The sequence below is a fragment of the Terrapene carolina genome, unplaced genomic scaffold (assembly GCF_002925995.2).
Source record: "Terrapene carolina triunguis isolate 2854851 unplaced genomic scaffold, T_m_triunguis-2.0 Scaffold96, whole genome shotgun sequence".
Taxonomy (NCBI): Eukaryota; Metazoa; Chordata; order Testudines; family Emydidae; genus Terrapene; species Terrapene triunguis.
This window is the reverse complement of record NW_020664447.1, coordinates 9,451,534-9,478,554: the sequence shown is the minus strand read 5'-3', so window position 1 is coordinate 9,478,554 and position 27,021 is coordinate 9,451,534. Positions and strand designations below refer to the sequence as shown.

At 42.7% G+C, this 27,021-nt stretch overlaps 1 protein-coding gene across 1 annotated transcript in view; it reads left to right on the top strand.

Annotated features, from left to right (window-relative positions):
* SPON1 (spondin 1) overlaps positions 1-27,021 on the top strand; it is a 329,711-nt gene that overhangs the window by 244,813 nt on the left and 57,877 nt on the right. The window contains exon 7 of the mRNA XM_026651452.2: positions 20,326-20,390. Coding sequence (XP_026507237.1) covers positions 20,326-20,390 — 65 coding nt within the window. The remainder of the gene's footprint in view (positions 1-20,325; positions 20,391-27,021) is intronic.

Sequence of the window (27,021 nt, the reverse complement as noted above, 5' to 3'; positions counted from 1 at the left end):
CGCGGACACTCAAGTAAACAAAGTGTCTCGCGGCCCGCCAGGGGCTTACCCTGAACAAGCCACGAACCAAGTTTAGGAACCCCTGACACACACGCGCACACACAAACTTTATTTATTTATTAATTATTAGGTCGAACAAAAAATTTGGTTTGACCCAAAATGACGTTTTGTTTTTATTTGTTCGTTAGTTTGTTTTTGGGGGGAAGCAGAAGGCTTAACCTTTAAAAAAAAATGAATAAAATTGAATGAAATGCCAAAACAAGCCATTTCAACACTTCTGAATATTTTATATTCAACTGTTCTCAAGGTTGCCACAAATATTTGGTGTGACCATAGGGCTAATCACCTTCTCTGTGCCTTAGTTTCTTCATCTATAAAATGGGGAGTTGTGTTAATTAATATTTGTAAAGCATTTTGATATTCTTCTTCGAGTGATGGTCCCTATATGGATTCCAGACATAGGTGCACATGTGCCCCATGCGCCAGAAGCCAGAACTATTCAGTAATAGTGTCTGTTGACCCACACATGCATCGAGTGTCTTCCGCATGTCTGCATCTGAAGCTATAAGAGGCCATGCGGGTCAGTGCTGCTCCAGTTCCCTCTTACTGCCACATGGCCAGAGTTGGAACCCTTGTTCCTTGGTGCTCTTAGTTCTGCTAAGAGAACTCTTGTCCATTGTGTCTCATCTGTCTGTATATAGTTGTTAGCGTTGTATATAGTTCTTGTAGTTTGGTTAGACAGACTCCCCTGTTGGACTTCTCCCAGTAGGGAGACAACCCCCCCACTGCTCTCCGGGGATTATGTCCTGACAAGTGGACTTCAAGAACTGTACCTCATGCCCGCGCTCCTTCTCCATGAGCGACAAGCACCAGAGGTGTCTCTACTGCCTTGGCACAGCCCACCTCATTTCCTGCTGTTCCATCTGCCACCCGTTCCCGTCTTGGATTCAGGAGAGTAGGGAACTTCACCTCCTCGAGTTTCTCATGGAGGAAGCTATGCGTCCATGTGCACAGTCAGTTCTGGGACCAGTGGATCCGCTGCTATGGCACCCATCGCTGCCGGTGAGCACTTCTCCAGCTTCTCCCATGCACTGGAACCTTCGGTACTGACGCATCTGCCAAAGCCCCACTGTGAGCATAAGAAACACGGACGTGGGCGTAAGGGCGGCTCCCTAATAGGGATTGCTCCTAAACAAAGTGTTGCCTCCCTGAGCTAGGCCCAGTCGGGTGAGAAGTCACATGCCGACCTGGCTGCTCTGGTTCCCAAGAAGCCTCAGACAGAGCATAAGTTGAAACACCAATGCGAGCTGCAGGTGCCGCCTCCTGCCCCAGCTCCCACCTGTCCTCTTTGACACTGCTGGGCCCTTCCAGACTGGCACGCCCAGCTCCCCGCACGCCATGTCATCTGGAACTACTGATGTCCACAGCCGAGCTCATGCTCCCGTACACTGGTTTTCCGCTGCCCTCTGCAGACCCCCTGCTGCTTCCCTCTCTGGTGGAGGAACCTCTTCTTCTCCTCCCGGAGTGCTGCTCTTCTTCCACCTGCGCACCAACAGCATTGACACCTCCACCCTTCCTGGATCCGTCCTTGGATTTGGAGTGGTTCTTGAAGCCGGAAACCTCCTTCTCACCTACGCGCTCTCACAGACCGGATCCCTGCCACCGCCCACCCTATCCACGCGCATATGACCCATCTGCTGAGCCTTGATTCTGTTATCCCCAGGGCCTGCCAATGCATGGCAACCCCTATGAGTGGCCTTACTACAGCTGCCATCTTACCAGCTGTCCCCTGCCCACACTGCGCCCCCTCCAGGTATGATGAACCAGAGGAAGAGGTCATTGCACAACCGGTGCCACCAGTTCCCAGAGGAGCCTCGTCGTCCCTAGATGAGGCACTAATTCTGACTTCACTCTTCCCTCCAGATGACCATCACCAGTACCACAATCTACTGCAGCACATGGCAGAGGCTCTTGGCCTTATAGTGGATGAAGTCTAGGAGACACAAAACCAACTCTTGGACATCCTGCCACTGCCTGGGCCCTCGCGCATGACCCACCCTATCCATGCGGCCATCCTACAACTGGCACAGTCGATCTGGTACATGCCTGCCTCCTGTGCCCCCATTCCGAAGCATGCAGAGCCAACATCTCAGGGTACAGGCTTCCTCTTTACCCACCCACCCCCCAACTCCCTTGTGGTGCACACAATGAATGAACATGCTTGACAGCAACACCTGAAGGCCACCCTGCCAGACAGGGCAGCAAAGAAGTTGGACCTTTTGGGGTGAAAGGTTTATTCCTCTGCAGGACTTCAATTCCATATTGCCAACTATCAGGCCCTCGTGGCAAAATATGACTTCCTAACGTACTCCAAGCTTGCAGCTTTTCAGACCTTTCTCTTGGTGGACAAACAACAGGATTTACAGGTGCTGCTGGATGAGGTCAAGCTGGTCACCAAGGTGACCCTCCAGGCACCAGTCAATGCCACCAATACTGCATCCTGCTCCCTAGCGAACAGTGTGGTACTTTGCCGTAACTCCTGGCTCCACTCCTCCAGATTTCCTAAGGAGGTCCAGACCACCCTTGAGACCCTACCCTTTGACAATCAGAAACTCTTTGGCGATAAGATGGACAAATCCTTCCACTTCCTCAAGGATTCCCATGCCACACTTCGGTCACCCTGGCCCTGACCAACAGGCAGCAGAGATTGTCTTTTTGTCCTCGCCCCGTGTCTCCTACCAACCCTACTTTCAACAACTGCAGGAGCCATCTCGCTGCCATCCACACTCAGTGGGCCCGTTATCCCGCCACTGCCTCTTCCGCTCCCTCAACTCTCCCACAGTGTCAATCGAAACAGCCATTTTGAGTCTCTGATCGAGCCTGAAAACCACCTCCCATACCACCTCTAGTGGTCTTCAGGGGCCATCTTGCTCTACTTGCCCACACTTGGGGCGAGATCACCACTGATTGCTGGGTACTGGATATTATTCACCAGGAGTACTCGATAGAGTTCCTCTCATTCCCCCCTCGTCGCCCACCCCAGTGTGCCCGAGGAGACCCTCCCATCGTGATCTCCTATAAGAAGAAGTGGACGCTCTCATCCAGAAGGGTGCTATAGAATGTGTCCCCCCTCCCCCCATTATCAGGGCCAAGGGTTCTATTCCCCCATGTCCTCCTCCAGGGGACGCGCAGCAGGTCCTTCTATGGAAATAATGAGTGGGAGCTCCACGATCCCACGCTTCATTCCATTTTCCACCAGTGAAGCACCCCACATTGGGACCTCTTTATGATGTTGGAGAACCACAAACTCCCCCTGTCCTGTTCCAGCGGGGCCCTCAAGGTGGGCTCAAGGGGTGACAGCCTCCTCCTGCCCTGGACCTCCAAAGTCCGCTATGCCTTTCCACTCATTCCACTGCTCCCAAAAGTCCTGTGCAAGGTATGACAGGCTTGAGCAACGATCATCCTGGGCCCACTCCACCTCATGGCTTGGTATTTGGATAAGGCTTGCACATAGACTGAGCATGCTTCACCGTGATATGCAATGTCCTCACACACAGCAGTGGCCATCTACCAGGGCCTGGTATCAGGTGGAATGGAAGCGTTTCATGGCTTGGGTGCACCGTCATCATTACTCTCTGGACTCCATCTCCATTCCCATCCACCTGGATTACCTTCTCCAGCTTAAGCTATTGGACCTCACCCACTCATCCATCCAGGTCCATCTGGCGGCGCTCAGTGCCTTCCTCCCCCCTGTGGACAGTTCCTCCATCTTCACTCACCCAGCCATTACTCACTTCCTTAAAGGCATGTTCAATGTCTTTCCGCTGGTACAGAAACCTACCTCTTCTTGGGATCTGAACATCATCCTCTCTGTCCTCACTAAATCACCCTTTCAACCCCTCGTGACCTGCTCCCTCACCCACCTCTCCATGAAGGTGATCATCTTGGTGGCCATCACCTCAGTATGGCACATTAGCGAGCTGGCAACTATGATGGCTGAACCCTTCCCTACACTATCTTCCATAAAGACAGTCTCCCTGTGCCTGCACCCCAAGTTTATCCCCAAGATGGTCTCGCCGTTCCACTTCAACTAAAGATTCCACCTTCCAGTCTTCTGCTCCATTCCTCCAGGGCAAAAATACTGCATTCTCTCAACATCTGCCAGGTGTTGGCCTTTTACCTTCAACGCACCCATGCCTTCTGTGCTTCACCCTGGCTCTTCATCACCATTGTGGAACACTGAAGGGTCCAGGCCCTCTCCTCGCAACACGTCTCTAAATGGATCTCCCATTGCATTGTGGAATGCCACACCCTTTCTCACGTTCCCTCCCCGTCCCCCAAGGTCACGGCTCACTCAGTGCAGGCCCAGGCTGGCACATCGACCTACCTCACGGACGTGCCTTGGCAGGACATTTGCAAGGCAGCCACCTAGAACTCTGTCCACACCTTTATCACTCACTGCACCATCGCCCCAGTGGCAGTGGCAGGTGCGACTGTTGGCCAAGCCGTCCGGCAGACCATGACTTCACGCGAGTCCACACACCCAGCTCCACGCTGAGCGCTGCTTGCCACTCTCCCATGTCTGGAATCCATATAGGGACCATCACTCAAAGAAGAAAAGGAAGTTACTTACTGTAATTGGAGGTTCCCTTCCTTGATGGAAGGTGCTATAAAAATGCAAAGTGCTATTAACTAGTTCAGGAGACTTCAGGCAACTCCACATTTAATTGCATATTTACTAGCCTTTGGCAAAATGTTTTCCTCCTACAGCAGTGCATCACTCAGCAGTTCCGCTTTGTGCAAATATTTTCCTTGTTTTCACTCAATAAGCTGTCGCAACCTGGCAGGGGAAGGGTGTCAAGCTGCGAGTTTCATATGATTTCACATCATAGCCATGTAAAATCATGAATTTCACATGATATCAGTGCATCAATCACCTCAGGTTTGCTAGAAGGATAATGTAGCTTAATGATTCTTTCAGTGAACTGTGTCTGAGTTTATTAGTAATGAAACTAGGGACGTTTTGCAGCTCTAATTACTCAATACTCTGAAACTGTCCCACCAAGTGTGGGGCAAATTATCTGTAGCTTTGCATAGTAAACTGGAAAACAACTCTAAACTTTATTTTGAAAAACATCCTCACATTTTTAATAAACTGGTTTAGCGTATGGCATCAGGACTCCCCCTAGTGCAGAATGTATCAGCCTGCTACTTCCTCACAGCTGAAGGAGTGGTAGAATGGTGGAGACAAGTGTTTTAAGTGCTGAATGTCCTAGTTTCAGTCACACAGACATGATTTTTATATAGATGACAACATTGCATGTATGGTAAAATATTTGGAGTGGGGCTGTTTTTGTTTGTTTTTACACAGTTCTCATGTGTAGAAACAGATTTCACCCTCTTGCTGAGGGGAAAAAAATGCAAAATATATTTGTAACCAAAGGAGAGAATACTGCATGCAGTCTTCCTGGTTTAAAAACTAAATACAAACCTTCGGTGCTGCCCTCGAGCTCTAGAATCATCGGGCAATACCAAAATAATGGGATTGTCTTCTAGAAGCATATAGGAGCGCAAAAGAGACCGGCAAATCAATAGCAGCCACACTAACACCCTTTGCACGGTGAGTCCCAGACAAAACTGTTAGTTTGCCCCTGCCATCGCTAGCATCATGGAATGTTTGGAGGGCATGTACTGACCTTCACTGCTTCATGGCATAGCAATGCATTTTATTGTACCATGATTATGGAGCTAAAATTGAAACAAAATGTGCACTTAATTTGAGAATATAACTGTAACGCATGGAGCTATAGATGCAATTGTACATGCCAATGCAAACTAACCACTAGGAATTAGCAAGATATTCACTGTCGCCATACCCATTCTGAGCATGTCTTTCACCCTAGATTTAGGCACACAAAATTTTCAAGTGTATTATTAGTAGTCGGTTCTACAGAATTGTAGTTAAAAAGAAAGCATTTATCTGACCTTGATCCTGACTTCATTGAAAAAATTTACAATATTTTCCTACCCTAACAATGGAATATTGTGATGATTTAATATCAGTGCAGTAAGGTAAATGCTTCCTTTGGAAATGTAAACCACGGTATGGGTCTCTCTAATTTTAGAGCTGTTCTGGTCATAAAGTGATGAATGCAACACTCAGCAGCTTCACCTCACAAGGAGTTTACTTTAATGACACTAAGAGCAAGAAAGACTTTAATTTAAAAGTTTGCCTGAAAATACTATTGTGTGATGAACAAGATGATAGGTTTTTTTCCATCTCTGTATTCCGTGGGTAAAATATTACCAGTGGCACTTCACAGAGGACAGAATTTGATACTATATTTCTGTATCTGATACTCAAGCAGCTTGAAATGTCATTTATTTATTTTCTTGAAAGTAATCATGAGATGAAATATGTTTGTATCAAGGGTAAGAATACTATTGGACTCCTATTTCTGCCACCAACTTTCCCCTATTCCTACTGACTGCAGCCAGTATCAAGTTAGCACATCTTAATGGGTTTGCTTTGATTGAGTGAGCCAAGATAAGGTACTGTTTTGTTCCTGGCTTCCTCTCCTAGCAGAACCAAAAGTTTTCTTCCCTTTAAGGATGCACCACCGCAGCGACTTTACCTCAAAAGATTCCAGTGGTCTAATTAAACCATTGATTATTAAGAATGGAGAGAGGAAAACTGGATTAAAACAAAACAGTGAGCATATCAGATCTAATTTGAAACCCTGGAAAGCCCATGTAGATTTTCAAAGGAGTGTAAAGCCCTAACTTCCCTCAAAACTGCCCCAGGCCTCTTTGAAAATCCCACCTAGGGCCAGTATATTTATGGTGAATAAAAAGAATACTAAGGAGTCCTTTCTCCCCTCTGTCTCTTTTGGCCCATCAGCCAATCAGATAGAATCATAGAATATCAGGGTTGGAAGGGACCTCAGGAGATCATCTAGTCCAACCCCCTGCTCAAAGGTGATTGATCTTAGGTTTCATTTCCTTGACCTCTCACAGCCCTGTTACACCTTTTGGGTTTCTGCAGTGTGCCTGGTTTATTACATACCAGACCTTATTCCCAAAAGAGTGTTTCCTGGAGTCTGTCCCCAGATTAACTCAGTATTCAGTGCTGTGGCTAAAGGGTTCAGTTATTTTTTCCTTGTTTTGTCTTTGCATCTCACCCCTCCAACTAAGCATACCCCTCCCCAAAGCTATCTACCCATTATGGTGACCTTGATAGCCCTGCCTTGCCACATTAATTATCTTTGTTGCGGGTGTACTACCAGCTCTTTCTACTATTAAAGATGCAGAGCTTTTATAATTGTTTAATTCATTCTTAACATTAATTCTACTGAATGGCAAGCATGAATCATGGATTTAACCGAACTGCCACAGGACCTAGCAAAGGTATCTGCCTTCCAAGCAATGGGAGATATGGATGCCAACCATACCAATGGCAGTGTTAGAAATGACCTTATCCAACCAACCACAACAGGCCAGCCTATCTAGGGGAACAATTCGCGTGCCAACCAGGCCAAGAAATAAAATAATAATAATTTCCATCTCTGTGGCTACTTAAAGAACTTGGGTTTGCCCTGAGAGCTGTGAGCCACCATCACATGCATAAATCAATGCCCTCAAGGAACTTTTCATGAAGGAACAGATAATGAAGCAAACTTTTCTAGATTAGTCTAGTCACTTAGGCACTTAACACAGGCTGGATCATGCTCCCCTCCAGGCAAGGATCTCTGCAGCACTAATCCTCCCATTCTTGGACCTGGCAGAGGCCTTTCTATGTGTCTGTGATTGGGAATGAAGGAGACTGGATAGGCTAAGGGAGACCAAAAATCATCCACTCCCTAGTGAGATCCTGAAGAATCCTTAGGAAAAGTAATAAAGTCCTGTACCCTATTACATTGTCTGCTGTGCCTCCTCCACATGCATCCTAGGAGCTGGTGCTGTCAGAATGAGACCCTGATGGGGCAGTTGCAGTGATATGTCCATGTGGCTGGTCCTGGATCGCTGGGATCCACAGAAGGTTTAGGGCAAACACTGTGGTCTTTTTTGGGGGAAAGGTGATAAACCCAGCCCCTGTAATGGGGGCTGTGAGAGGATCCTCCGGAAGCTTCCTCCCCAAAATCCCCCCTCCCATAAGTTTTAATGTGGGTTAGGATGCTCTTGCCCACAAAATTCTAAGCGCGAGCTAAGCACTGACCTAGCACAGAAAGCTGAGACCATGATGCTACACAGCCCTGGAGAAATGTCACTCTTGGGTACCTGAAAACACAACCAACTTGCCTTGAAATTCATTGCAATAACTGAAAATTATGGGGAAGTGGAGAAGGTTGGGTTTTTTTTAATTCCCATTCTTCTGATTGAATAAAGCGTATTTCATAAATGGACCCCTATTTAGTTCTTTAATTTTGGTTAAAGATTGTTCTGTCAAGGATTTTTTTTTTTGGCACAGTTTTTACAGTTCAGGGGAATGAAAGAGTTGTGATTGTCTTTGTGCAGCAGCTGACGCACATTTGGAATATTTATGTTGTGCATGCTGACTGAAAATAACACTATTAAGCTGATTTGTCACAAAAGCTTTTAAGGCTAGGAAAAACCCACCTGCTCACTGAACTTACAAGTGCAAGGCAGCCTTAATTAAAGTCACTTGCTCTTAATGGAAAAATATGCCGTCTCCTACATCCAAGCTGCTGTGGTTGGCTTGTGCACTAATGCCTAATAGAAGCACCAGAAACAGCAACAGCAAATTTACATGCCAAACTTAGAGGGTCTTCTGCACACTGTCACCCAATCCTAGAATAGCCGTGTCCTCAGTCCCAGTTCACAGAAATAATTTTACAGAACAATCCAGCCTCCCCCTGTGGCTTTTCCCTAAGATGACTGCTGGTCCTTCGATCCAGTTTTAACTGACTGGTTCATAGCATAGCCAGGGATGTCTTTGATGTTGTAATCTACAACTGTTCTGCATCTGACTGCAGCAGTCAGGTTAAGCAGGCATAGCTAGCTGGATATGAACCTAATAGGTGATTGGGGGTGGGTGAGGTCAGTTTTTTCATGTGATTTCATGAGGACAATTTTGCCATTATTTCTAATCTCTGAGGAACAACTCACTGCGCTGTCGTTTCCATTGATAGTTCATTCATGTGTTACAAACACGCCTATTGCACTGCCACCCTGCTCCAGAGCAACCTGGGCCAAATAATTCAGGGATGGTGCACACACTGGTAAACTTGTGTAAAGGGATTCAATTTAAAGGCCATGGTAGAAAATGGGGAAGTGTGGCAGATAGAACTACTAGCCGGAGGGTGCAAATTACACTCACTTACATCAATTTATTGACATGTAATTTACACTATCCTTTACAATGGTGCCCATTGTAAGACCCAGCCCCTATTTTAGGCACATGGAACTTTAATATACTGCCTATGTTCTGTATTCTTAAAGAGATGGGAAAGAAAAGCCAACCTACCCCCAGCAAGACAGGCTACATAGAATGAAGCAAGATACGCAACAGAATAGAAGCCTGCAATCAGCAAAACATGAAGGAGAGCTCTCAGGGGATAAATACTTTCCTATTATGCTGATTGGTTCACTAACTGAAAATGAGAACAGAAATATTTACAATGTACCTAGGAATCATTAACACAAGCTGCCTGGGGTGGGGCGGGGGGGTGTTTATAGTGTGTAAGAACAAAATATCACTTTATCAGAAGATGCAGGGTACCCATATGTTGTATAACAACAGCTTACAAGAAATAAAATAGGGCACAAGATTTTCACTGTCGCCCTTAGCAACAATTCTGTTATTAATTTCAGCCCACATTGCTTTCCCAAAACATTCGCTTCATGGAAAGAAAACCCCAAGGGACAGGTCATGGAGAAAGATATACCTGGAAGTGAATGTATGATTTGGGGATATGTAACAGCAGTAATTATGAAAATGCTTTTCCTTTTATGTCATCGCAGATAATATACAACACAAAACCATGATCACTCCAGAAATTATCCAGAACTGATTTTTTTATGGATTTTTAAATGTACTGTGAACGGAGATCCATTCAACCAGTGCTTTAGCAGTTTTATAGCACTATTTCCATTTCTAAACAATGGCCTGGGATTGGTAGCCAGGTATATCTGAGCTTCGGTTCTGCCCCTGGTTCACTGCGCGGCCTGGGGCTAGTCACTTGGATCAACATTTTCTAATTTAGATGCCTGACATCATGCTGATGTGTTTGAAAAGTTTTGACCTTAATCGATCTGTCTATCTTCCTTTCTTTAAAATGTGGATAATACCTACTTCATTTGAAGTTGTGTGTATACATACATATATAGTCATATAAATGCTAAGCATTATTGACCCAATTCAGGAAAGCTTCTTTATTCAGCATAGAATTTAAGCAGTTGTATAACTTTAAGCACCTGTCTAAGTGCTCTCCTGAATAGGGACAGACCAAAGCACATGCTTACTACCTACTTTCTTGAATCAAGGCCTATTAGCAAGCTAAACATTCAGAGCTGGGTTAGATTCTGATCCCTTTCTTCAGGGTTTTCAGTTCCACCCCCATCTCTACTCCCTTATATATGTCCATCATGCCATTCTGCTTCTGCAATTCCATAGAATTCCAAAGTCCACTAAACAAATACCTTAAGTGTTTTGGTGTCTTTGAGTTGAAAAAGTAGTTCATATAGTTTCTAAGATCAATTTTATTTCTTATTTCTGGGAGAAAAGAAATGCAATACATTATGCAATACATGTATACATTAAACATTATTGAGTTGTGCAGGGAGTAATTCAATCTCTGTATATATTACAGTTGTAAATATTGAATTCAGTTCAAGTATATATGCACACTTCATTCATGATGTGTGGTTTTATTATGTGCCACAGTTTTTAAAATGTCAGGGCATAAGAGCATCTCCATCCTGATTCAGAAAAATCACTGTCATATAAATTCAGATAAGAGCAAAGTAAAATGCAGTCCTGACGTAAGTCCACTGATTTAAATGGGTTCTCAACAACTTACAATAGCTCTGAAGTTGTCCTAGTGGATTTTAAAATAATATGCATAAAGAGAAAAGGATCTCAGCAATGATGTATAGTAAACCATTAGCAATGGTCTCCTATTTTTATTGTCATTTTTAAATCTTTTGTGATGCTAAAGAATTTAACCCTAGGGTATAAATGCTCTCCTCTGTATAATATATAAAAGCAGCTTCTTGTAAGTTAGAGTCTAAGCTCTTATAAAGAAAAATGTTGGCATACAAAAATAAACTGCATCCTAGAACTGGGGCTTGAAGTAACTGAAGCAGCACCTTTTGCAACACCCACAGGGAAATGTATGCACTGTGCACCATAAGAGGTAATATCATGTTACTATCGTGCAGGGGACTTTGCAAATAAGGGTATGTAATATTTATGTTAATGGCTGTGATGATCTTCTGATGTGCCCAATGTGAACCAAAAATTCTCAGAAACCTTAGCAGACTCAGGCTAAGCTGACTACTTACGCAATTAATGAAACCTGCCTTCTCTCCAAAATAAAGAGTGCATTACTAGATCTCACATTCACAGTTATTATAAGTTAATGTGCATGTCAAGATAAATTTGAAAGCAAAAACAAAGATTGGGAAGTTTTGAGGAATAAAAAGTGATGAGTAGCTACATCCTATTGCCGTATACAGTCTCAAAAATCTGAATGAACAACTTCCTTCTATTCCGAAATCTGGGTGTGGATGTTCTCATTTTGTTCAAAAAAGTACATCTAACTGAACTGGGGAAAACATGTTTTTATTTCCACACAGTACAAATAGATTTTCTCAACCAAAGGGCCTTGTTGAACTTCCATTAAGATCAATAGAAACCCTTGTGGATCAATTAACTAACCACTGATTTTGCATTAGTTCATGGTTCAGAGAAATGTGTCTCTCTCCGTTTTTTCTAGATACTTACAAAAACCATACCATTTTATCCTCCTGCCTCTTTGCACATGCACATTTTCTTTTCTAATCTATGAAACATGAATACTTCCTGGCATAGCTTCTGTCACAGTTGCATACTCTGTACATGCATTGTAAGCATCTAAACTTGTATTCAAAGTTATGTCATCAAACAAAAAAATATGTTCATGAACTCAAGAAAATTGTTCATGGACAGTGGACATAGGCTTTTCACAGATCAAGATGGTAATTTGTGTTTGTGTGTGGGGACAGGCGATTTTGTGTATACTTATGATAGTGAAACCCTTGTGTCCTGGTCTCTTCTTAGATTAGGGTACCATCATCTGTCTGCCTTACTGTCCATCGCCCATCCAGATATTTATAACGTCCTTGTTGCCATAGTATCTGAATCTTCTACAAGTACAACAACACAGTGTTGATTTCTTCGCTTCCTTCCCTCTCACCACCACCTCCTTTAAAGTCTTGTGGAGAGAAAGAATGGTCTTGTGGTGAAGGCACTGCCCTGGGATGTAGAAATTTGGGTTCAGTTTCTCTCTTTGGCACAGACTGTCAATTAGAGCTATGCATCTAGGTGATTTTTTGGGTTGCTGGCAATTCTGAATGAATGAATAAATAAATAAGAATTGGGTTGACCCAAAAGCAGTTCTTTAAAAAAATCTTTGGCAAATAATCCACGCCCCACAAACGTTTTTATTTTTCAGCACCTTTTAATTTTTTTAAAATTATTATTAAATTGAAAGAAATGTCAAATTGAAGAGTTGTTGATATGAAAAATCTAAAAGTTAATGCTATGTTGTTCGTTTTTAAAAAAATTGTTTTGTGGGGATGACCAAAACCATCCGATGAAACCAACACACGTTCATGAAATAATATTTATGAACTCCTGGATGACAGGAGAGGTCCTGGAAGACGGGAGAAGGGCTAATGTAATGCCCATCTTTAAAAAGGGGGAAAAGGAGGAGCTGGGAAACTATAGACCAGTCAGCCTGACTTTAATACCTGGGAAGCTACTAGAGTAATGTATATAAAACATTCAGTTTCCGAATGCCCGGAGGAATGCGGTGGACATAATATACCTGGACTTTAGCAAGGCTTTTGACACAATCCCACATGACATTCTGATAAGTAAGCTGGAGAAATGTGGGCTTGACAGAACTACCATTAAGTGGATACATAATTGTTAAAGAACCACAAACAAAGAGTAACTATTAATGGAATGATGTCAGATTGGAGGGAGGTCTCAAGATGGGGAGGTCTCAAGTGGGGTTCCCCAGGAATCTGTTCTGGGTCCAGTGTTGTTTAACATTTTTATTAGTGATCTGGACATAGATATAGAGAGCATACTGGTCAAGTTTGTAGATGACACAAAGCTGGGGGGTTGCCAGTACTTTGGAGGATAGAAATTCAGAGGGACTTGATGAATTGGAGAACTGGGCTATAGACAACATGAAATTCAACAAATACACAAGTACAGAATGGGGGGAAACTGGCTTAGCAGCAGCACTGCTGAGAAGGAGCTGGGAGTTGTGGTGGATCACAGCCTCAACATGAGTCAGCAATGTGATGCTGTTGTGAAAAAAGCAAATGCAGTTTTAGGTTGCATTAACAGAGACATAGCATGTAAGTCATGGGAGATGATAGTATCGCTGTACTCAGCACTGGTTAGGCCTTAGCTGGAGTACTGTGTCCAATTTTTGTCACCAATATATAGAAAGGTTGTAGAGAGACTGGAAAGGATCCAGAGGTGAGCAACAAAGATGATTGAAGGGATGGAATGCAAGCCACGTGAGCAAAGGCTGCAGGAACTGTGTATGTTTAGTTTGGAAAAGAGGAGATTGCTGTCATTTCTCCCCTTAATCTTCAGATGCTTGTAAGGCTCCCACAAAAAGATGGAGAAAAGTTGTTCTCTTTTTGCCACAGAGGGCAGGACAAGACAAGGGGCAATGGGTTCAAACCACAGAATAGCAGATTTAGATTGAATCTCATGAAAAACTTCCTAACTGTAAGAACAGTAACCAGTTGAACAGACTGCCTAGGGAGGTTGTGGAAGCTTCTTCACTGGAGGTTTTCAAAAGGAGGCTGGCTAGCCATCTGTCTTGGATGGTTTAGACTCAACAAATCCTGCATCTTGGCAGGGGTTAGACTAGATGACATTTGTGGTCCCTACTAACCCTATGGTTCAATGAAACATTTTGGTGTTGCTGAATCTGCATTTTTCACCAAAAAAGTTTCAGCTGAAAAATTTCACCCAGGTTTACCTATTATGTGACCTTTGGCAAGTCACTCAGTTTCTTTGTGCCCCATCGTAGAATGGGGTGATAGCTTATCTACCTCATAGCAGTGTTGCAAGGATAAGTTCATTAATGTTTGAGAGATGCTCAGATACTATGGCGATATAGACCATAGCAATAGATAGAAATCCTGTCTTTTAAAACAAAACAAATGCCAACCAACTGCTGTCTGAAACCATTAAAACGAAACCTTGGCTCAAAACGTATTTATTCATTTTCCCAATTGATTCAATCTGACTGGATGATTTGGCTGTCTGCTAAAGTGCTTTGTCATTTGTTTAGCTGAACTGAATCCAATAGTATTATTTATTATAAAGTACTAAGAATCCTGCAAAGTACAATAAAATGTTATAGTATATTACATGTTATATATTATAAAAGCAGTAGTAAAAAATTGCTTCATAAAAGCAATACTTTTCAATACTGAACCAGATACAGATCATGGCAACTATTAAAAAGCAGCAGGAGCATATGAGAAAGTTTGTAGAATTTGCCAGATCCTACTAATCTCGCCTCTGATTCAGTAGGATTCTAATGGAAGACTTAAAAATTTTGCTATAAGCTTCCACTACATTTTTAATTGACACTCTTTAAAGAAGTTGCTTTAAATCCCATTGATTGTGCAATACTTTAAATCAAACTATATTCTGAATGCTACTGTAGTGAGATATGCCTCACTTTCCATTCTTCATGATCCAGGACATTTTCTGAATCCTTTTGTAATGCACATGATTGAGTGATTTAATTCAATGGTTGATTCATAGTGCAGGATTAATGTATGGTGCCATTTAATTGCAAGGACAAACAGATGTAATACAAGTTATTAATTCTTGAAAAATATATATAAAATGGGTCTCTATATCTGAGGGGAAGCATATGTTATAAAATTCTGCTTTAAAGCTTTCTTTTAGGAGGCTATTTTGGTAGGAAAAATTTGTTGCATGTAAAAATCCAAAGTAACTGAAGTCAGTATAAAGACTCCTATTGACTTCAGAGGGCTTTGGATCAGGCCCTAAGAGTATGATAAAGAGATAATTTTGGCAGATCGAGAAACTGAACTCCTGTTTAGACAAAGGACAGGCACAACATCAGCAGTGGAAATTTCCTTCCCTCATTACTGTGTCTCTAGGGGTGAAAGGATATTTCAGTTTCCTTTCCCAATACTTCCTACTACTGAGACTAACAACGGTGCTAATTAGCAGTTATTTTTGTAAAAACTAGCTGATTGTAGAGAACTGACAGACAGACAGAAAGGCTTTATCTGGCATATGCATTGTTCATTATTAATTCTGAAAACTTCACTATGACTTTAGTCAACATACTCTAGTATAATTTGTAAATGTGCTACAGTATAAAGTATTATAAATGATTATATCTAAACTACACTTGTCAGATTAAATTAACTATATAGATTTTGTGATGCAGTAATAGTTTATGTTCATTTAATTGCTAATTTGCAAAATGTGGTCATCTTCTCATCCTCTGTGAGCCCCCTAGTCATGAAGATAAATGACATAGGCCCTGATTCCGGAAAGCATCTCTATTCAGCACAGTCCTGAAACATGTGAATAGGGATGGAGTTAAGTGCATGCTTAAGGCTTTCCTGAATCCGAGCCATAGGACCTGATCCAAAGCCCACTGATCTGATCCAAAGTGAGTCTCTCTGGTACTTTATTTTGGCCCTGATTCAACAAAGTACTTAAACACAAGACTTAAATTTAAGCACATGAGTAGTTCCATTGACTTCAATGCTTAAGATGAAGCAGATACTTAAGTACCTTGCTGAACTGAGGCCTAAGAACCCAAGAAAATTCAATTACAAAATGTGTGATTCATATAAGGGGAAGAAACTCACTTAAAAGCAAGTACACCTAGAGGGAAAGTTAATAAGGTATCTGTAACAACTGACAGAGAGATGCAGATTCACATTCTTGTATCTCCCACATGCTCAGAAGTGTGAGATAAGGTTTTCTTCATCTTCTTTTATAGCCTTAGCCTGAAGGATTTCCAAAAACGCCGTAAAAAAGTTTTGGTGTGCATTCCTTTTCTTTCACTTGCGGATGGTGTTGCATTTTGTGTGTCTGCAATTTTACAGAATATCTGGGTTTCTATAAGTGTCAAAATCTAGCAGTTTCAACAGTTAGTCATTACTTCCTATTCAAACTTCTGCATTATTGCTAGGCAACAAACTTACTGGTTTTCTCCACATTTTGACATGAGTTTGGGGTATTGCATGACTGTAAAAATCAAAGCAAAACTTTGACGGTAGGAAGGACAGGAAGAAAAGTGGGCAAATGATGCAAAAGAACCCAAGGGAAATGTTTGCCAGAACATATTGAAATCAAAAATAGAAAGTATTTTACAACGCTACGGAAGTCTTTGCACTGGGATAACACAGAGCCATCTATTAGACTTTGGAGTGGAAAAATCCTGCTTTGGACTGAAAACTCTTTGTATTACTCATGTGTGGGTTTAATCTCAGACATTTTATATTCTCATAAGAGAATTTAAAAAGTATCCCTCAAATTTCCATCCTACACAGAAGGAGAAGTAGACAGGCAAAGATATATACTACACCATGGACATGTGTACACACACAACCCACTGGTGAGCATGTGTTAGAGTCGCCCTCTGTGCCCAATCCAGAGAGGATGTGAGTCTGTTACAGCCCCTAGCAAGAGAGCTAAAATATGGCTCTTCAGCTCATATTTTAGCGACTTGTGGCCTTGGTTCAATCCTTGGTGTGTTAACCAATATGGCTGAATCACAAGGACTAAGGAAGTCCCTCCCTTTTTTAAAGATTGTCACTCTGGTTATATTTGTATACTGGAGATGTTACATTTAAGGTTGTGTTATGATTTCAGATTACAGAAAATGTAACAACATTCTGCAAACGTTATTTCTTTTCAATCTTATCCTTTGGTAAAAACTAGCTCCTGGCTAGCTCTTTGTGTATAGAATCTCTGTCAAAGGAAGATTTAAAAACAACAGCAACAAAAATCACCAGAAACATTTAATAAAAAAATTAGTCACTTAAAAATTTTGTAACTTCTGAAAAATCAGTAGTATCTCTGATGTGCACTATTTTAACCTTGATATGATTTGCACTCATTATTTAAAAATTAAATCTAACAAATAATTGTTACACAGTCTCAATCTGAAACAGTAGGGATGCCTTTAGTCTATATTATAGTCTAATCCCATTTAATTGGAGGTTGGTTCATTTGTATCTGGATTTAAAACCCTTCAAAGTGTTGGATTCTGGGGTCTTTGGCTCCGGGTATTGATTCATTGTAAAGAGGGGTCCTGGCTATGAAATTCAAATCCCAGATTGGATTCCAGCCTACCCGAGAAGCAAAGCAGTGTTTGAATCCAAGCCTTCTGAGTCGGGTCTCTCTCTCTCTCTCTCTCTGCTCTGAATAATGAACTACCATTTTGAAGCATTATTCATTCTTAGTATGCTGTACTATGTACATTTACAATGCAAGTGCCACAAGCGTTTGCTTATATAAGTGACTTGAAGTAGCTATGATTTCTGTTGGGTAAACAGTGCACCGTTTTGAAAGTGCAAATATGTATATTTAACTAATAACAATCAGACTCCCTTTGGTGTGTGTAATATGTAGGTAAATCATTTTAAATGCAAATGTGTTCTAAAGGAATGTAAATTAAAACACACATATTTAAAAAGTGCTACGATGTTGAGCCAAACAGCCAAAAGCAAAGGAAATTTAGAATTAAGGGAGATTCCATCCTTAGCGCAAGATATACACACATACACAGAGAGAGGCAGTGAGTATCTGCCAGATACTAACTCTCCTGGTTTGATCAGTTTCTGCTATTCACTTCTTATCCTTAATTACTTTCAGGGAAATACTGTCTACCCTATTTCTGAAGGCACTTGGGACCCAGGATGCAGTGGAAGCAGTGTGGCTATTCTGGGTGCATTTGGGATCAGGCTGTATGCCCTGCCTGAAGCAGAGCACAGCTCAATTCTACCCCAATATGACAGTAGTTTTGGAAGGTGGAGTAGGGAACGAGCAAGGCTAGGGCTGGTGGATCAGGCTGCTGCAGCCATGTGGTCTTCTGCAGATCTCAGATTTCCCTACTACACAATGCGCGCGGTGTGCTGTGCATGATTGTTCCCCTTTCCAGCACAATATTCCTTATACTAACCCCACTAATAATCTGATGGTCATTATCTTTTGATATTTATTTAAACACATAATGCTAGATCTTCAGCTGGTGTACATGAGTATTGCTCCATTGAGTTTAATGCAGCTATGCCAATTGACACCAGCTCAGAGTCTGGCCAATGTCTGTTCAACAGCAGCAAATTATCCCTCCATAAAGTAAATGGATTAGTCCAAGCTGCTCTCTCAGGATGAGGAAGAGGTCATGTTGAGGATGAGCACCTGGGGCTGAACAGCTTCCATGTTACAGATAAGCCACATCAGTGCTGTAATTGCTTTGCTTTGGTAAAAAGAGGGAGACTGAGAGTAATGACAGCGGTAGAAATGACCAGTGAAAATTGATTTCCCTAAACTGGGGCATATATGGATTAGAGGTAGCCTGGGGTATCAGCGCCATTGCTTTCAAGCAGGAAACGGCAAGATTATCACTAAAATGAAAGGACAGCTCTGTTGGAACTGCCAATTACTAGTAATGTATGGGCGGGTTTTTTAGTTTAATTGGGAAGTATTTTAAAAGGCTGCAGAAATCATGAGCATGAGTTGTGAACTTCATATTTTCTTAAACAATTTACTGGGCAGGAATCCTGGGGGAGATGGGAAAGGCTCTAAGAAACATTTGATAGATGTCCTCTGTGCACCAGAGCCTCATTAAAACAGTCTCCTGTTTTTGTTCTGGGTTTATTACACTACATATAAATTTAAAAACTGCTGATGCAGGAATTCTTATAGGCTTTAGAAAAAAAATCTTTGTACAGTGCTTAGCCACAGTCTGGGTTTCCACAGGTGTGTTATATACTTCACCATTTTTGTTATGAGTTTGTGTGGGTGAGGGAGAAGTGGGATAAAACCGCTATCAGTAGTTGTATTTAAATATTTACAGGCAATCACAGTGCATCCATTGATTGTTTGCATAATACCGAATCCTTCCAGATAAGGAAGTTTTATTAACGCTGTTTCTGCCATTAATAATAACCATCTTTGTGGTGTTTCTGATTGACTAGGGCAAATTTCCAGTGCAAGGCTTTTTGTCTCCTTTCTGCCCTCCTCAGTGAGCGCCACTTTGAAAACATTCCCCTCAACTCAGGAGTTGCTGATCCCATTCTCCTTCCCCAAGTGCTATTGTGTCCATTGCTAAACCCTACAAATAGCACCATTCCTGTTATTGTTCCTCAGCAAGGGTCAGGACTGCACAAAACTGTAACAGACTCCACCAGAGATGTGCAGTTTGGGCAGTATTCTGGCTGTCTCCTGTCTTCCCCTCAAGGTGGCAGGAGTGGCTGTATTTTGGAATGATGAGGTCTGTGGGAACTACAGAGCGCTGTTGTGTGGAGTTTGGTCTCTGTGCTCTTTCCAAGCTTCCCACACTTTTATCAGAACAGCTCTTGTCTGTGCCATGCTGCGACTGGCCTTGTCCTTGCCATTTGGACACCCATTGCCCTCCTCAGTTAGATTCACGCTATGGAGGGGAGAGTAACTGTAACCCAGAGCAGCAGTAAGTCATGATGCGTTTTGCATCATGAACTCCACCACTCTTAAAGGGAAATGTGATGAACTGAACTATTCTGCATTCTGCTCTCCACCCTCTTAGTTGAGTTCAGCTCCTGCAGAAGAGGGAGAGGCAGCAATGCAGTGATGGTAAGGGAATGCTTTCTTCTCGGTGTTCATGTAAGCTCCTCTCTGCACCACACTGAGCAGGGCAACACATCCCCCAAGCAGCCGGGAAAGCGAGGTATCTGTCTTCATCGGAATTCTGAGGTGCATCTAGAATCCAAGTGCCTCCTCGATTTGCTATAAATCATTGCAGAATGTTACTCCCATAGTAAAGTTCTCCCAATCACTGTTTTATATTGTGTTGTCTTCTTTTACAGAGCGATGAGGTTTTAACTGTCATCAAGGCGAAAGCACAGTGGCCTGCCTGGCAACCGCTAAACGTGTAAGTAGGTAGAGAATGGAGACTCCCAATAGACTCCTGTTCAATATCATCTAACAGACTGCTCTAAACTTATTGCCTTACACAATGGTTTGCTTTTGCAAAGAAACAATATAAAAGTACTGTTGATAGATGAGTTCGTCTTGTGCTTTGGTATTCTGCCAATGACGGCCTTTTTTTTTATTTGCACGTATGGGGCTTACTAACTATATCAGGGAAAGAGAAAAAGCAGATAGTTTTATTGAGTTTGTGCCTATATTAAACAATGGAGTTCATTCATGAATATATTAGATATATATGTCAGGCTGTCTGGAGTGGCTCGCAAATGTCGGTGCCAACCTCAGGGCAAACTGTTACAAACCAGGGCTCTCAGGTGCAGAAGTCGGGCCAGTTCCATCACTGTGGTCTCTGTGGCAGGGGGGTAATTGGATGCCTGGTCAAAACTTATGAGCAAAACTCTCCGTTCCTGACCTGGGGCTTTCCTTTTAGAGGATATTCCCCTCTCCTTGCCTAACTGTTCGAGGTCTTTTGTGTCAAGATCATCAAATGACCGTGTTTCACCCATTGGGGTTAATATTTAACCTTTAAAACCCTTAATATCAAATTTAAACTTCCAACAGCGCTGGGTTATGATTAAGGCTATGTTATAGTCATGGGTATTTTTATTAAAAGTCATGTACGGATCACTGGCAGTAAACAAAATTTCACAGTCTATGTCCTGTCCATGACTTGTACTATATACCCCTGACTAAATCTTGGGTGCTTTGTTGGGGGGGAGAGCAGTTGCACACAGCCTAGGACCCCCACAGCTGCTGGGGAGAGGCAGGTGGTGGCACATGGCCCAGGACCCCCACTGCTGCTGGAAGGTGGGGTGGGGGGTTGGCGGGGCTGGCAGGCTCCCTACTTGGCTCCACACAGCTTCCCGGAAGCAGCGACATGTCCCTCGTCTCCTAGGCAGAAGAGCCAGCTCCGCAGCTCCCACTGACCAGGAACCATGGCCAACAGGAGCTGTGGGGGAGACGCCTGTGGGTGGAGGCAGCATGCAGAGCCGCCTGGCCACACCTCCGCCTAGGAGCCGAGGGACATGTCACCGCTTCCAGGGAGCTCCTCCCTCCCCCCAAGGTAAGTGCCACCCGGAGCCTTCACCCCCTGCTGCTGCTGGAAGCGGGGTGTGGTGGCCCGAGAGTGCGCCAGCAGCAGCTGGTGTGGCTGGCCCAGGGGCTGCCCGAGCTGCTCAGGTGACCCCCAGGCCAGGTGCGCTAGCTGCTGCAGTAGTCCCTTGACTTCCGAGACAGACTCGCAGCCTTAGTTATGATCTATCCCAGTGTTTCTCAAACTGGGGTCACAGCTTGTGTAGGGAAAGCCCCTGGCGGGCCGGGCCGGTTGGTTTATCTGCCCCGTCCTCTGGTCCGGCTGATCGCGGCTCCCACTGGCCGCGGTCCACTGCTCCAGGCCAATGGGAGCTGCTGGAAGTGGCACGGGCCGAGGGACTTACTGGCCGCCGCTTCCAGCAGCCCCCATTGGCCTGCAGCGGCGAACCGCGGCCAGTGGGAGCCGCGATCGGCCGGACCTGCAGATGGGGCAGGTAAACCAACCGGCCCGGCCCGCCAGGGGCGTTCCCTACACAAGCGGTGACCCCAGTTTGAGAAACACTGATCTATCCAATTGACCTGTGGCATGTGAAGCTTGCCAAGACTATGTTAATGTCAGGCTGTCTGGAATGGCTCACCAACATGGGTGCCAACCTCACGGCACAAACCCCAAACTAGTTGGGTTTTTATAATTAGATTTCACCAACCAAGTATCAAGTGTGAACTCCTCAAGCACTATAACAGCCTTAACATGGAGTCACAGGCAGTTTCCTTGGGCACTCCAGTCTATTTTGTCACCCAGGAAAGACTGCTTTTGTGAGAGATGGTCCCTTACACCAAAAATCAAAAACAATATTCAGGTTGCTCCCAGTCCCAAAGGGCTTACCCAAGTCAATTATACCTTAGATCTCTCACTAAAGACACTTGTAGCCAATCTAATAACAAACTAACTACAGATTTATTAACTAAGAAAAGGAACAAGAGAGTGATTTACAAGGTTCAAGCAGGTAAACATACACGCACAAGTTAAAATCTTAGGTTTCAAAAGCTAATAGGCACTGCTGTAATATGCAAGCTCTATATGTCTTATGGGCTACCTCGACCTAAATAGTTTGGGAATCTCTTGCTTATGCTTAGAAATATTGCCCTGTCCAAATTACAAGCAGCATGTGATGCAGTTCCTTCTTAACAAGTATTTTATTCCCTTCCCCCGGAGTTCAAATTGTGATGGGATGTGTCCACCTGCATATCTCTCTTCATGGGTGTGGTGGAATCAATCAACAAAGCCCTTTGTCCACTGATGTTCCTCAGTGGTTTCTCTGGTGTCTATAGGCCTTCTTATGTTGGGGAGGAGATGACACCTCTTGTGGTAAACTAGTATTTCACACTTGATAATGTTTCTCTCCTGACTCGGGGTGGGGGTGGGGTTTACAGTCTTAACAAACATTTTCATAGTTACAGAGCAAACATTCAATATTACCTTAAACATGGGATTCAGATATTGTATGTAAGATTAATACATGCAGCACCCTGCAAGCATTTCATTAAGTCTAAACAGTAAACGCATTCTTATAACTCTAATATCTATTTTAACAATATTAACACACAGACAGGCCAGTCTGGTTCCCAGCTATGCATTTTTCAGTGTTCAGTGAGGCCCAGGGAGCTTGGCACGAGCTGGCATCTGGTGTGCCAGTATCACATGTTCTCCTATTTTGTGCACAGTATCGTTTGGTCTGGTACGTCTAGTTTGTGCACTGTGTCCAAATAACGAATGACTCAAACATGTGAGGATTTGTATCTCAGAAAAGAGATCTAAAAACAAAGATTAAAGACACTGGACCACATCCTCAGCTACTGTACACTGGCATTGTGACACTGACTTCAATAGGGCTAATCTGATTTATACCAGCTGAGCATCTGACCCACCATCCTCACAGGATTCTTGCTCTTGGGTCTTGTGATCTCAGCTCAAGACAGGGTAGAATTCCAATAGCTCCAGGCTTCTGAACCCCAGATCTTCTGTAACTTCCACCACACGTGATCAGTGCTTGGGCCAATGCAATTGCTAGTCAATATCTTTTACTAATGATGTACCTGGAAATATAAAATCAGTACTGGTAAAATTAGCAAGTGACAAAAATTGATGGAGTGGTAAATGGTGATGGGGAGAGGTCACTGACACAGACTGACCCAGATCACTTGGTAAGGTGGGCTCATTTGAAAATATGCATTTTAACACAGATAAATGTAAAAGCCACCAGGGAACAAAATGTGTAGGTCACTCTGTCGAGATGGGGGACTTAGGCATCATGACAAGAACCAGTTGAACATGTGCTCCCAGTGCATTGCTGTAGCTCAGAGGGCTAATATGATCCTTGCATGTATAAGCAAGGGAATATCTAGTAGGAGAAGGTAGGGGCAGCAGTTCTATATATAGCATTAGTGAGACCATTTTTGGAATAGTGTGTCCAGTTCTGGTGTCTGCACTTTTTAAATGATGTTGAAAAATTGGAGAGCGTTCAGAAAAGGATTACAAGAATGATTCAAGTACTGGAAAACATGCCTTTTTGTGAGAAACTTAAGAAGCTATTTAATGTATCTAAGAGAAGGTTAACAGGTGACTTGATAAAAGTCTACAAGTATCTACATGGGGAAGAGACTGCTGATTGTAGATGGCTTTTTAATCTATCAGAAAAAGCTAGACAAATTCAGACTGGAATAAGGGGCAACATTTTAACAATGAAGGTAGTTAACCATTGGAATGACTTATCTTGAGATGTGGTGGAGTCTCTATCACTTGAAGTCTTTGACTTAATATTGGATATTTTTTCTAGAATATATGCTACAGCTCAAACAGAAGTTATGGGCTTTGTTCAGACATTATCGCGTAAGGTCCGGTGACCTAACTTTTGCAAGAGGTCAGACTAAAATCTATAAATCTGTAGTCTTGCACGAGTAATTATCGCCCTCAGTACCTAGAGTCTTCTAGTATGTTCCTTATTTAACGTAGTCATTCAGTGAGCACCCCATAGCTCAGGTTTGACCATTACTAGCTCTCCAGTTCTACTCTGTGCACCAGCTCTTAGTTTTGGATACCTTGTACTGGGATTCCCTAGAGAGAGTTCCAATACCTTTGTATCTGGTTTTTGTCTGGTTGTCCTTTAAAGCTTAGGCTTCATTCCACCACCCAGCTCTGCGGCAGTAGAGCCTGTTTGGCTCAGAGGAGCCTTTCTTTTTTTTTTGCCTCCAACTTCCCCCCCCCCCCCCCCCCCCAATACTGATGGTGCTTTGTATCAAAGTGCTCATTGCCGCAAAGATTTGCCTTGGTGCTCAGAAACTCTTAAGGTTTTGGCATAGACAAAGTAGGGTAGGTTTTTAACTCATTGTTTTGCCTGTGTTGGGGATGAAGAGAAGATTTCCTTTTCTAAGGGTGTCAATCCATTGTCTTTCAAAAGCATTAAATTAATACACAAAAATCAAAGCTAATTAAACTATAATGCCCCTGGTCATATTAACCAGGATAAGGCAACACTTAGAAACGTCATAAAAATTAACAGTTATTTTTATTAGAACACAACTTTAGACATTTTTAGGCATATTGTCACATGGCCAGGTATGATAAAGCTCCTAAAACATCCTCCAGATGTTCTTGTAGTCACCTTTCCTTCTCCAGATGTTAATCTTTCTCACCTTGCAACAGTTTCCAGGGAAAGAAATCCACGTATCTGTTCTTTAAAATTCCATAGAAAGGTGATCTTCCCCTAATAACTGTTGTTTGTTTGTTTTTAATAATTTTTGTTATGTTCCTAGTATATTGTTGTGGTGCCCCTTTTTTAATTCCATTTTAAAATCTGCTTTCAGCTCCCAAAGGAAGGTAAACCTTTCCAATTAACACACTTCTATTGTTAGAATTTCCATTTGCCTTTATTGATTATCTCTGTTGGAATTTAGATTATGATTGTGCAAGGATTAAAACTTATGCCAGACAAATGCTTAGTCAATTAGTATGCATAACATAGCTAACTAGTCATGGCAAGCGTGCATTGCTAATTTTCTACTGACTAGTGGGCATGGATAATTTTCTCTTGAGTAATCATGAATGATATGTCTTTTCCTGATATGGCATAAAGCTGATTTGTCAAGGCATCATGTCACCTAATAGAAAGCCATGTCACAATATATCACAATACATCCAGCAAGAGATCTTAGTGTAAGGTATAAAACACTAATATTATGAAATACATAGCACTAGTAAGCATAACTCTAGAGTCTTAGAAATTAAAGTTACAAATTTTAGCAAGGGATATCAGTCTTCTCATGCTTCAAAGTGCAAGATTATCACTTGATGGGATCAGGACGTAACTTCCTATCCAAATTTTAATACAAACTTAGTTACAGTGATTGCCCTTATAATATCAGTATTTGTGAGCAGTTAAACATATTGGTGCCTGAAATACCAGAGTTTTTCCCTGTACTGATTTTAAGTGGTGACTGCTGTAAATGTATTAACAGATTTCGGTATTCTGAAGAATCGGGTATCGGACGCTGTTAGAATCAGAGTGCTACACTAGAGGGACTATTTATCTGGTCAACTATAATTAAAAAATCACAACAGAGTGAGGGGATCCTGTGACTAACAGGGCTGGAAAAATGTGAGCGGTCTGATTGGCTAACAAATTGACATGGGGGGGGGGGGAAAGACAGTCTCAGAACTTGCTAGCTGTATTATTGTGAAATAATCAATCCATGACAGCAGAACTTGGGGGTACAGAATTCCATCCCCAAAATAAACATTTTTTCTGCTCTTATCTGTGGATCCACATCCAAAAGTCCTTGCTCAGGCAAAACTCCCATTTCTTCAATGAGAGCTTTGCCTGAGCAAGGATTTCAGGATTTGTCCCACAGTTAATCTAACATATCACTAGACAAAAACAAAGCACAAGACCAGATCAGCCAGCATTTTCTAATTCTGTAACTTGATATAGTTACAGTGGGAGAAATCAGCCTGTTTTGGCGAGTCATGGAGGAGAGCAAACCCCTAGGCCTGGAAGAAGTGTGAACTCCATAGCTGGGCACGAGCAGAGTTTTCTTGTTCGATGTGGCTGTGAAATCCAAGCCACATAACAATGTTGTCAGCTTATTTGTTATTACAGCTGTGCAGTTTTCCATGGTCATTACATCCTCCACCCTTTGTGAGCCTTCACCAGCAAAGTAGATTATCATAAAGGCACCAGATCTTTTATATAAAATCAGCTTACATAAAATCAATTTACATAAAATGGCAACAATTATGCAATAGGAGATAGTAGTTTCTTCAGTTAGGTCTCTGATGCTTTTCCAAAATTTCTGGGCAAAGCCACCAAGTATGAAGAAGGGATACCCTTTCACCACACAGTTCCTAGCTCTCTGAAAAGCTTTGGGCATTGAAAGCGTGCAGCTGGACAGGCATAGCCCATTAACTTTCCCTCTTGAAAGATGTTACCAGAATGTTTCCAATACAGGTGGATCGGTTTGCTCATAATTAGCTGGGGCCAATAGGA